The 12,481-nt window shown below is 33.4% G+C and overlaps 1 protein-coding gene across 1 annotated transcript in view; it reads left to right on the top strand.

Moving 5' to 3' along the window:
- ARL5B (ADP ribosylation factor like GTPase 5B) overlaps positions 1 to 9,784 on the top strand; it is a 25,631-nt gene extending 15,847 nt beyond the window's left edge. The window contains exons 4-6 of the mRNA XM_017529750.2: positions 834 to 917; positions 2,119 to 2,270; positions 3,363 to 9,784. Coding sequence (XP_017385239.1) covers positions 834 to 917; positions 2,119 to 2,270; positions 3,363 to 3,411 — 285 coding nt within the window. The 3' untranslated portion in view covers positions 3,412 to 9,784. The remainder of the gene's footprint in view (positions 1 to 833; positions 918 to 2,118; positions 2,271 to 3,362) is intronic.
- The last annotated feature ends 2,697 nt before the right edge of the window (positions 9,785 to 12,481 follow it).

Raw genomic sequence — 12,481 nt, 5'->3', positions numbered from 1 at the left:
CCTCCTGGGTTCAGGCAATTCTCCTGCCTCAGCCTCCTGAGTAGCTGGGATTACAGGCACACGCCACCATGCCCAGCTAATTTTTTGTATTTTTATTAGAGACGGGGTTTCACCATGTTGACCAGGATGGTCTCGATCTCTTGACCTCGCGATCCACCCGCCTCGGCCTCCCAAAGTGCTGGGATTACAGGCTTGAGCCACCGTGCCCGGCCTCATGTATAATTTTATCAACAGATTTCTCCTGCTTTTTTCTGGCTTCTTGCCTTTATTTAATTTCATCTGCATTTCTAGTATATTAACCTCTAAGTATATATGTTTCAATCTTGAGCATTTATGGTTGATACTGTTTTATAAAAATGTCTTATTTATTTTTAAAATGCATTTATCTTTTTCTTTCAAACTAGCTTTTCTTTCTAGGAGTTAGGAGATTGTGGTATATATAAGTAAGCAATTATTGATTGTTTAGATGAATGATAATGGGGTACTTTGAAGTTTCAGTGAAAAATATTATTTAATGTAAGTTTCTTTTCAAAAATTACTTTTTACTAACAGCATTTGAAAACAAATCATAGTATTATGTATTTGGGCATTACTTGAAGAAAATCAAGTTGGGCACAGTTTTTATTTGTTGAAGTTATGAGTTACCATTTTCTTATTGTTAACATTCAGATTTTACTGCTTGATATAAAAGCTGTTTATGATGAAAAAGCAGTAGATGTTTTACAGTAATGATGATGCCAGTAGAGAAAGTACTTAAATAATTTGAATAGTTTTACAGAAAAGTTTTCAACACCTCATTCAATTTTCTGTCTTTCCTTTTAATTTTCTTCTAGTTCATCATTCTTGTTGTTGATAGCATTGACAGGGAACGACTAGCTATTACAAAAGAAGAATTATACAGAATGTTGGCTCATGAGGTAAATATTTAAAGCAAATCTTTAAAAAACAATGTAGTTAAGTATCTGTACATTGCCTTTCCTTTTTTACAAAGATAACGTGATGTGATTTTGGCCATTTGATCATTAACACAACTTTATACACTAAACTGATAAAAGTCTTGAGGTAAAAAATGTTCATTACTTTTTCAAACTTAAAAAAAAATAACATGCTAATTTGTAGATTATTACTGTTATTGCAAAAATTGTTCAAAGTTAAAGTTACTTTGAAAAGTTACATGCCTTTGAAAGTCTGATAAATTGAGATAAGCAATAGGAAAACCTAAGGGTATTTTCCCCAAAAGTTTATAATAACTGAAAGTTCTTTAATGAATAACTTGAGATCACTTAATTCTAAGTATTTCAGGTATTTAAGAAAACTTAGTAAAACACATTCATGCACCATATTAATGTAAGACATGAAATATCTTTCCGTACCTTGCCAATCCAATTTTCTTCCCTTATCTTTCAGAGGTAACTACTATTCTACAAGTAGTAATTGTTATTCTTATGCATATTTTTATACTTTTACTACATTTTTATGTCTTGAAATTATACAGAGTATTGTATTCCATGTTTTTAAAACTAATGCTGTATAACGTATATTCTTCTGCAACTTTCTTTTTTTGTACAACATTGTGATTTATCCATAATACATTGTGATTTATTTATGTTAACATGTACTTTCATTCCTTTTAACAACTCTGTAGTTTTCCACAGTATGCATATATCACAGTCAATCTGTTCTTCTACTATTTTGGTAGTACAAACAATGCTAAAATGAATGTTAACCAGTGAGTTATGTTACACAAAGACTAATAAGTATTGCCCAGCTTCTACCACCAGTATTCTACTTCTAAGTTCTGGAGAAACTCTAGTATTTGGCAACATACTACCGTATTTGCCTATTAGAATATTATTTATTTAGTTTTGAGTCAGTATTTAAAATTCAGATGTATTTTTCTGTTTGACCAATGTGACTCAAAAAATAAAAAATAACTTTTAATTATTTAATACTACTCTGTTAGAATGAATAATGAAATTACGGGTATTTGAGATTATTTTTAAGTTAAATATTAGTGCCCAATTGTGTTAAAGTAGAAGCCCTTCATTATAACTGTTCAGCTGGGTAAATTTAAATTGTGGTATTTCATATATTAGAAATATCTTGTCCTGATTGCAGGATTTACGGAAGGCTGCAGTTCTTATCTTTGCGAATAAGCAGGATATGAAAGGGTGTATGACAGCAGCTGAAATCTCGAAATACCTCACCCTTAGTTCAATTAAGGATCACCCGTGGCACATTCAGTCCTGCTGTGCTCTCACAGGAGAAGGGTAAGTGTTCATTGGTCTGAGGGAAGGTATGACTTCTTTCAGATTTCTTCCAACTTCTTAGGCCAACTTGTTTTCTTCTTGAATTCTGTTTCTTTTTTGTTTGTTCTCAATTAAAGGTGATTTTTTTTTTTTTTTTTTGTGACAGTGTGTCTCAGGCTTCTGACGTAGAAATAATTCTACTAGAATCACTGACAACTTAAAAACTTTTAATGTAAATATAATGTTTTACCAAGAAAAAGCAATAAACTATTGAATTAAGTTTTCATAATCCAAATTTTTTTACGTTCTTTGTTGCTTTTATCATATACTGAGAATAAACTGTAATGTTACCTTTCTTTTAAAGAGGAAGCTTGCAAGCAATTTCACATTTTCTGCAAGAATTTAAACCTAAGCTCTCAGCTTTCTTCAAGAGTACATCTCCTTTATTATTAGGAGGTCTTAATTCTAACTCCTTTATTATTAGGAGGTCTTAATTGGGAGGCATAATTCTAGACAATAAACATTTGAGACAAATGCCATAATAGTCTGTTCTTCCGTTTCCAACAATTTGAATGTGGATATTAGGCCAGGAAGAACCCAATGTTACTTACGTTTTACCCAGTTTATATCAGAGAACTTATTTATCCTTGAATCAACCTCACCTTAGTTTTTCTCTTAGTATTTATCGGAAATGGCTTGCAGTGTAATAGCTGTGTCTAGGCTTTTTTGACTCATACTTTTTAAGACTGAGTCATAAGTATTCCATTCTTTAGAATTTAGGAGGGTAAAGTGAAGTTCCTGCTATCTTTCTGTAATGGTTTAAGTTTCAGTTAATTTTAAAAAGCGAGGAGTATTTGCGATCGTTATGACCAAACGAGCAAAGTTATATCTTCAAGATGAGACCAAAGCAATTTCCTGCAAACTGATTAAGAATATTTAAATGACTGTTCCATTTAAAAATTTCAATTTTTATATTGTTACTTGAATGTTGACACTGATGTAGGTAAATAACGATTATGCTACCAGCCTTTGGTTAAGACTTAAAAATAAGTTTGCTTACAGTTTTTAAGTATAACGTTTTTAATGTTAAAAATACCTCTATCTTTTGTTCAGGTTATGCCAAGGTCTAGAGTGGATGACCTCCCGGATTGGCGTGAGATAACTTTTTTGCTTGAAAGAGACTGCTCTATTTATTCTGTGACATGAACATTTTTTCCTAGTACCTTTGGCTGCTAAGGCAGCAGCATGTTTAATTTATAACAACACAAACCTCTGAGAGCAACACTTGAATCAAGTGCAGCTAAACATGAAAGATTTTTTTCTTAACTTTTTTTTTAACGCACTAATCTTCAGTTGGATGAACATAACGTATAACTATGTTTTCAGCAACAATTCTGTTTATGCTAATTATTCAGTGACTGCCTTGTAAGAAATGTTTGTCATATGTGTAATGTCTTCTGAAATATTGTTATGACCTTAATGACCAGTTGCTTTCAATTCTTGACCACCACTCCCTCCCAACCAGAGAATTACTGGTTTGATAGAGTAGTCTTGGAAACCATCAGGTACTGCTTGCAAACTTCTCTGGCACTAAACAGTTGTTCCCTGTATAAGCCATTCGTCTATTGGACAGAACTTACTATAAAGAAAGAAATCTACCTTGAGGATATATGTAAGGAAGATTGTACATCATGAGTACTTGCCTTTTAACTTTGCCCTCATTACTGCGAGTCATGGAATAATGTTTAAGTTATTTGCATGGAAATTAAGTAGGCTGTTTATTTATCTAAAGGAATCAAGTTCACTCTTCCGTCTACAACATTTGGTCAAAAACTAATTAAGGTAAAAGATGAAAAGCCCAGCTTTGATGTTAAATATTCTTGAATAAATCTGATATTCTCAGAATATCACATTATTCAATGCATATAAAACTATCAAAATTTAGTAAAGCATACCAGCACTAAAAATAAGACAGTTGGAATATATTTTAGTATCAGTTTATAAACAACTTTATTATCAACAGAAATTGTAGCCGTTTTCTTTGCAAGATATATCACAACTGCTTTGGGCAGTAACTAAAGCCGAAGTATGAAGAGTCCATTTTGTATCTTGAAACTTGGAATTGTGTCTGTCATAGCATTTTTACCACCAGCAGTGTATTACTTTAAAAACTACATGGCTTTCCTTGAATTTATTTGACGGTGTTATGTAGTAGACTTGAAACAGTTGACATCTTTGTAGTTATGCCTTGGGTTCTAAAATCTTATAGGAAACTGCTGAATTTAATCCTAGCTTTTAGAATATTAATATGAAACTCAGAGTTAATATTCTTAACGACTTATAAATTAAAAAGAAAAAGTCATGATCTATCAAAAGTTTACTGGATGGCATTAACAGGTTTTTGAGGCAGTTGTCTAATATGAACAATAATCTAAACAGTATATGCCTTAAATTAAGAGGAAAGACAAGTGTTGTATTTCGATCCTGTTTATTCAAATGTGTAGTTTTGCTGAAATGAAAGGGATAAAATGAATACATAGAGAATATAAAACGATACAAATAATCATTTTTGCAGTATTTTAAAATTTTGATCAAAAATAAGATTCAGTGTTCATAATATCAAAATACGTGTTCAAAATTGGCATTTTAATTTTAATCTTTTTTATTTGTAAGTTGATTTAAATTTTGCTCTTTTTTCTGGTGTATTATATTTAGTCAAGTTAATTTAGTCGAATGTGGTAACATTTTTCTGATTTATCTTGAATTGTAGCACACCCTTGAACTAAACAATGGCCAGAGTAAAGCTTTCTGGGCTCTGGAAAGTAGTTGTTTAACTTTGTTTTAAACCTTTTTCTTAGTGATTCTATATCAAATAGAGTATAAGCTTAGTTTAACTTAGTTTAGTTTTTAAATAACCGTTAAGAACATGAGTAAAAAGCAGACATAAATCAATATGGATGCTTTGTGGTGTGTGTGGGGTGTGGGGAATTAAGAAGATGCTGTTTACCTAAGCACAGTTTGCCTGAATTTCTACTTGGTTATATTGTTTACTATAAGTACTGAGGATAATTCTCATAAGTCTGTCTTGAGAAAAAGCATACTTAATACTCCTGTATTTGTTCCTATGAAATGGTTATCTGCCTTCTTGTATTGAGTAAGATTGGCTGGTTGAATTTTCTTCTTCTTTCAAAGTATATGGTTATTTTTTATATTACCACATCAGCATTATATTAAAAGTGTTTTTAATAGTTGATTTTATTTTGCCAACTACTAGTACAGACTCAAATTTGCTATTTAATTTTTAAAATACAATTTATTTTCTAAATCCTTTAATAAATATTTGGTTAGTTTTGGATTAGAAATGATTTATGTTAGCCATGTGTTAAAGATGAAATTGGCGTCAGTGTAAAGTGTTCTGATTGGGAAAGTTCATGATTAGCAAATTCATGTAAGACTTTTTAAGAGTATTTTTAAAGTTTTCACTCAAGTCTTTCCTGTGACAGTAACGTGAAAACTGATTATTCTGTACTCCAAGAGAATGTTTTAACCCAAGCAAATATCTAATACTAGAGCATTGATTCTGACATTCATTGTAAATCAGTGAATTACAAGATACTGTCTGAAAAGTGTACATTTGTAATTAGTGCCTTTATTCATGTTTTGAAATAAGTTCTCAGTTTTATATTGTACCTGTTCTTTTGAAGTCACATTAGCAGCTAATTATTTCAGTGATGAAATAATCTGTGTTTCATACCCCTCTTCACCTCCATGTATTGGCTAGCACAGTCTTTAGTAAGAGAAAAGCAAGAGACCCACTTACATTAACATTACCTTCAGGAAGGAGACTGTCCTACCTTTTATTTTTAATTTGAAAATTAAAGAAATTAAATTTTACCTGAAATCTTTTAAGTATGTTATAACCAAAGTGTAAAGTTATCCTTGCTAGTTCAAATACAACATTTTTCTTAATTTTGAGCATGTCATGTCCTTCGTTCATCTTTAATTAAACCCATCCTTATTGAAGCCCATTTGAGAACTTTTAGAATTAATAGGACCTTTTATAAGGGAATATACTGAATATTTTTTATTGTTAATGTAACTAATTCCTTAAAACCTGGAATATTAATATATATAATCTATTAAAACTGAAGATTAAATATGTAATTTTTGCTTTTAGTTTGTGTTAGTATGCTTAAAGGTATCATTACTTTTATTCTATATTCATTAAAGGAAAGGTAATAAATTCATGTTTCATTGCTGAAAAATTTTAAATGGGTGCCACCCCATAGCCATAGTCATTTTAATTAAGCATAATTAAACTTTCATTATAACATAAAGAGAAAATAATTAGTTTACTATGGAAACAGTGATAGGCAGTGCCATAAACAAAATTCTCTGAAAAGTTGTGGAGGTCACAAAGAAAACTTTAAAGAAGATAGAAGCTTTAAAAAAAGAAAAAAACTGTTTAGTATATTTTTTAGGACAAATTATAATTGTTCTGAATGATCAATTTTTATTTAGTGCTTAACTATGTAAAACCGTATCAGTAGAAAAATGTACTGATGTCTTATGTAAAGATGGATAAATTTTGTTGGAATTTATCTTTGGAGACCAACTTTACGAGGCTGACTTTTCATTTATGGCTTTGGAACCAAAAAACCTAACTCTAATTCAGTTCTAAAGGATATTTTATATTTTGCCCGGGTAAAGTGACTTCAAGATACAGCATGGTGTCTTGTATCTAGTAAAATATTGTGCTGGCCATCCAAAAAAGTGGATTCGAGCCTTAATTTTGCCATTTGTCAGTTGTCTAGTTGACCTTAGACAATTAGTGTCCATGGCTTTTTTTTTTTTTTTCCACATATGGAGGAACTTAAACTACAACTCTAAAATGTCTTTTGGTTTTAAAATTCTTAATTCTTACATGCTATTATTAAAAATTAAAAACCTCCCAGATCATAGGGAAATACAGAAATTAAATGTATTTTTATCCATTATTTGATTCCCACCTATTATTTTATTTAGAATATGAATACAAGTAGGGAAAAAAGTATTAGTAACTCCTATTCAACTTAAATTCAGCAAATAGCTAACGACAATGCAAAAGAGAAAACAAGCCATATTGCTAAGAAAAGGATAGTAAGCTTCTTAGACAGAACCAGCCTGTGTTGGAAATAATTCTCTTCTAGAGAATTTACCTTATTTTCCTGGCTTGTACTAATTGAATGGAAGTGGTTGGTTTGTTCAGAGTTTATTGCGTTTTGATACCACCCCAAACTACAGTTCTGTTTGACTTTCCATATTGAAAGAGTAGGGTCAATAGCCAGGATGTTAATCTTTTACAGATGTCTACATAAATCTGAAAGTGGTTTATAGTCAAGGTTAGTTTTTCAGTACTGTCTCATCCTTATTCATTCACTATTACTGTGAAGACTGAAATCCAAAAGCCAAGTTCCCCCAAAAAGTACAGTATTTTTTTAAGAATTCTAGGTGACCAAAATAAATAGAGGAAGGCCAGTATAAAAAATATGTCCAACTATTTCATTTAAAATTTAAAGTAGAAAAAAAATTGTGTCCGTCAGACCCAAAGTCAGCTTTAAATGTATGTAGTTTGGTGAAACGTTTAGGAAATATTAAGTTGGTAGGCGACATACTGACAAACAAATTCAAAGCACTAGAAAGTAAAGCAATACCGTGGGGTTGAAAACTCTTCAAAAGGACATCAGGTAAGAGAAAATGTGAATGAAAGCAATGAATTTCTGCCTCTCCCCCTGTTTAAGGCACTTAAAATTACAGAAAATACAGTCTTTTTACTGTAGAGCTAGATGGCCTATATTATTTTTCATATGGCCAAAGGAGTGAAGACTGACTAGGGCTTTAGAATTTGGAACTGTAATCACGTAAAGGAATCTTTTGCCTTTTTTAAAGCAGTAACCTACATTTTCTCCTGGAAATGGAGAAATATAAAATGTGCCGTGCATAGCTTTTGGAATAGAAAACAAAGTTTTAAAAGAATGGAAATGTTTTCTTGCAAAACTTGTGAAATTTTAATTAAAAAATTACCTCATTTTTCAATCCATAAGGTGCTTTGTTCAAGTTTGTGGGATGTTGTACCGTCTCATAAAAACCCCCTTCACGCAAACTGTATTTGAAATATGCAAAATACATAACTAAGGGATAGCATTCCTTGGAGATTTTGTTTTGTTTCACTTTTGTTTACCACCAGCTGCGCCAACATGGTAGATCTATCAGATTCACATACCGTTTTCATTAAAGCACATAGGAAAGTGCTCAGTCAATATTTAATTAGTTTAATTAAATAGGAGAAAGGAGAAATCCTAAATTTGATTGATTTTATTATACTGTGAATATATTTCCATCAGTGTTGGTAAGATATCAAATGACTTGTCAGTTGATCTCGGTCACCAGTGACTTATTTGCATGGTCAAGCCCTATTCACAAGAGACCATAATCACTTTAATCTTATATTTTCCCTCAGGAAATTTAGGGACTCTGAAGCCCCTATTTTATTCTCTTGGAGTAAACTGTTGAGTGTAGTTGTGAAATTTTTATTTATGACTTTAAAAAAGTTTAGCTGCTATTTCATTGAAAGTGTGAAATAAAATGATGGTCATGGTTTTTTTCACTTACGGAAGAGTTACAGATTTTACCATGTTCATCTATTCCACAGAGCATATTGTAAACAACAACAAAAAACCTAACAGCAATCACAGTCTTGCTGATGCGTTTATTCTAATCAGAGTGAATGATTATAATCACACATTGCTATTTTAACATAAATGGGTGCTTTAGAGCATTAAAGAGGAAGCAGTAGGCCCTGTACTCAATATATTTCTTGCCTCAGAATGTAAAACTAAAGTGTCTGTATTCATATTCATGTGCATTTCTTAAGACTTAAATACAAACTTGTTATCCCTCAAGCTTCAGGCTTTCTGCAAAAGCTCTAAGAATATCTTAGTTACTATGCTTGGTCAACTAGAAGATGGTATTAATAAGGTCAGAATTAGGAATTGGATTGCTCTGTGGGTCCTCTGGTATTGTGCAGAGCAAAGAAAAATGTTTTTCATGTCACAAATTGTCTGTCTGAACCCCAGCCAAACAAATGTGTTCCATTGGTCCAGTATATAAACATTAACAAAAATTTTAAAGCAAGTAAATCAGTGCATTCACATGATCACTTCTTGAAAATGGTTCAAAGCATGTTTTCCTGATGGTGGGGTTGTTGAAATGATATGTTTTAAAGTTTTTAATACTTTATTACTGTTACGAAGTGCTGCTTTTATATGTGAAGTTTAGGTTGCCGGTACTCATTTTTTTTTATTTCTGCAATTATGTTATAACGAGTTGTTTGCATGCCTACTTAACCCAAGTAAAAGGATGCTGTTTGCTCTGGAATGTTCATCTCTTAGACCGGTTTTGGCTCATTTCCAATCATGGTGCAATATAGTGTAACATTCATTTGTTTTCAGTCAACAGTTTTATTTTTGTCATAATAAATAATTACTTTTCCAATAGAAAGTGAACCTGGTGTTTCCTTTAAAGATACTATCTGTTTTAACAGTCTTTTGCTTGCAAATGATAGAAACACACCTATGCCAACAGACAGGAGGATTTTATTATAGGGGTGAGGTGGTGGGGGCTCATGGAACCCAGGATCAGGAATACAACTGGATTTGTAGAACAGACTGGGACTAGGACTGGATTATTTAGGAGACAGCAGAAAGTTACCTTTTTTCCTACTTAACCTCTTTCTGTCATTCACCTGACTGGATTTCTCTGTTTCCTGATGCACATGATGGATAATGTCCCAGGTTCAGTAGCCTCCTCTATTTGTACAAGGGAGAAGTCAGATTATTGTCAGATTTTTAGTTACAATTTTATATTCCCCCGGGAAATTGTTCATTAGCCTCCATTGGGTGATTTCCTCTTTCTGATCTAAACAACTAGTCACGTGGAAGGTGCATTTCCTTTTTTTTTTTTTTTTTTGTTTGTTTTTTTTTTTTTTTTTTTTTTTTTTTTTTTTGGAAGGCGCATTTACTAGAGAAGAGAATCCCTGTCATGGGAAGGTGATCCAGATTGGTGTGTACTCCATTGTGGGATATAATTGGGATCATCTACATATTGTGTCTACCTAATTTGTGTCCTTGTTAAAAAAAATTGAGATGTAATCCAATAATGAGTAGGATAACATTTTCACTGTGTCCATTCTTCGGCGTCCTCTAAAGTAGTGGCTTCAATTCCACCCCTTTTGTTCACAGACCTGTTTGGGAATGTGATAAAAAGTTACCTTCATAGAAAAATTACACATATTTACAGAGTTAGGAATTTTGAGTGGAAGGAATTTCAGGTACCTAAACTTAAGAGTTCTACACACAGAACATTCAGATTTCTTCTGAAAGACACCAGAAACTAGTAAGATTTCATTCTGCCTATTATTTTTTTTAACCAGTGAATTTAAGATTGCTATCTATTTTTTAAAGCATGTGTTATATAGGTATATGTAGGTATTTTTGTAGGTATAATTAATGTATTAAACTACATAAAGTGTACATTTTGAGAAGCTTTGATGTGCATACATTTTCGAAGCCATCACCACAATCTGGGTAATGAAAATATTAGTCACCCCAAAAGTTTCCTAGTGTCGCTTTGTAATCCTTCTGCCCCACTCCCCAACCCAGATAACTACTGATTTTGACTAATTACCACCAATTTTGTTTAAAACCATTTAAACCAGTCTAAAATTAAGGTGTCATCAGGGCTGTGTTCCCCTTCAGTCAAGATTCAGGAGAGAATTCATCTCCTCACCTTGTTCGGCTTTCAGAGGCCGCGTGCATTTCTTGGCTCATGGCCCCTTCCTCACATCAGCCCACCATCTGGCTTCTGTCAACACATATCCTACCATTTTGATCCTTGTATGCTTCTCTCATATTAAGGAGCCTTGCGTTTCTAACTAGGTTTCCCTTGATAATCCAGGATAACCTTCCCATCTTGAGGCCCTTATGCCAGATAAGGTAACACATTCACATGTTCTGGGGAATGAATTCTACTTCCTGTGAGCTAAAAGAGCGTCCTGAACAAAAACCATGCATGCTGGCAGGTGGCCACTTGGAATCTTGTCTCACTTGCCACCTCTGCCTCCCAGGCTCAGGTGATCCTCCCACCTCAGCCTCTCGAGTAGCTGGGACCACAGGCATGTGCCACTACACCCAGCTATTTTTTTGTACTTTTTTTGTAGAGTTGTGGTCCTGTCATGTTGCCCAGCCTGGCCTAGAACTTTTGGGCTCAAGCCATCTGCCCGCCTCCATCTCCCAAAGTGCTGGGTTTTACAGGCGTGAGCCACTGTGCCCGGCCCATACATTGATTTGATTTAACAAATGCTTCTTTGTTTAAAAGACCCTTCCTGCTAAGAAAACAAATATATAATCCTCAGCAAATTTGAATTCCCATCTCAAATTTTCCATCTGAGAATTTTTGACCTGATATTTTTGTGAGGACCTGGAGACTTGATGTTGCTACACTTGAGGATTCTTCTGCAGCAGCAACACATAGTTCGAGCTCGATAATGACAGAGAACCCATGTCTTCCAAATGGCTATGTTATCACTTCTTTCAAATTAATCACCTTATTTTGTCAGATGACATTGTATAAAATTCAACATCAAGATACTTCATAATTGATAGGGATCATCTAATAGACGTATTCCTGGATTCTGAATTCAGCGTATTCAATTTAAAAGTACACTTCAACTCTCACTGCAGTCTCCGCCTCCCAGGTTCAAGCAATTCTCGTTTCTCAGCATCCCAAGTACCTGGGATTACAGGCATGCAACACCACGCCTGGCTAACTTTTTTGTATTTTTAGTAGAGACGGGTTTCAACATATTGGCCAGGCTGGTCTTGAGCTCCTGACCTCAGGTGATCTGCCCACCTCGGCCTCCCAAAGTGCTGGGATTACAGGAATGAGCCACCACACCTGGCCCAGATGCATGTGATTCTAAAGCTGTCACTACCTTGGAGAAATGTTTAAGAAACTTGAGCTCTGGCTTCATTTTCTCTTATTAATAGAATGAAAGGGAAATGAAAGAATTTCCTCCAGATATGCTTTGCCCAAAAGCATAGGCATAATGGAAGTCACTTGGCTAGAAAGGCAATTTGTATTCAGAACAGGGACCCTGGGGCTCAGAAGAGGTGGAGAGAAAAGGCTTGGGGAAG

This window comes from Cebus imitator, unplaced genomic scaffold (genome assembly GCF_001604975.1).
Source record: "Cebus imitator isolate Cc_AM_T3 unplaced genomic scaffold, Cebus_imitator-1.0 Scaffold61, whole genome shotgun sequence".
Classification (NCBI taxonomy): Eukaryota; Metazoa; Chordata; class Mammalia; order Primates; family Cebidae; genus Cebus; species Cebus imitator.
The sequence above is the reverse complement of the archived record's forward strand: the minus strand, read 5'-3'. Positions and strand labels throughout refer to the sequence as shown.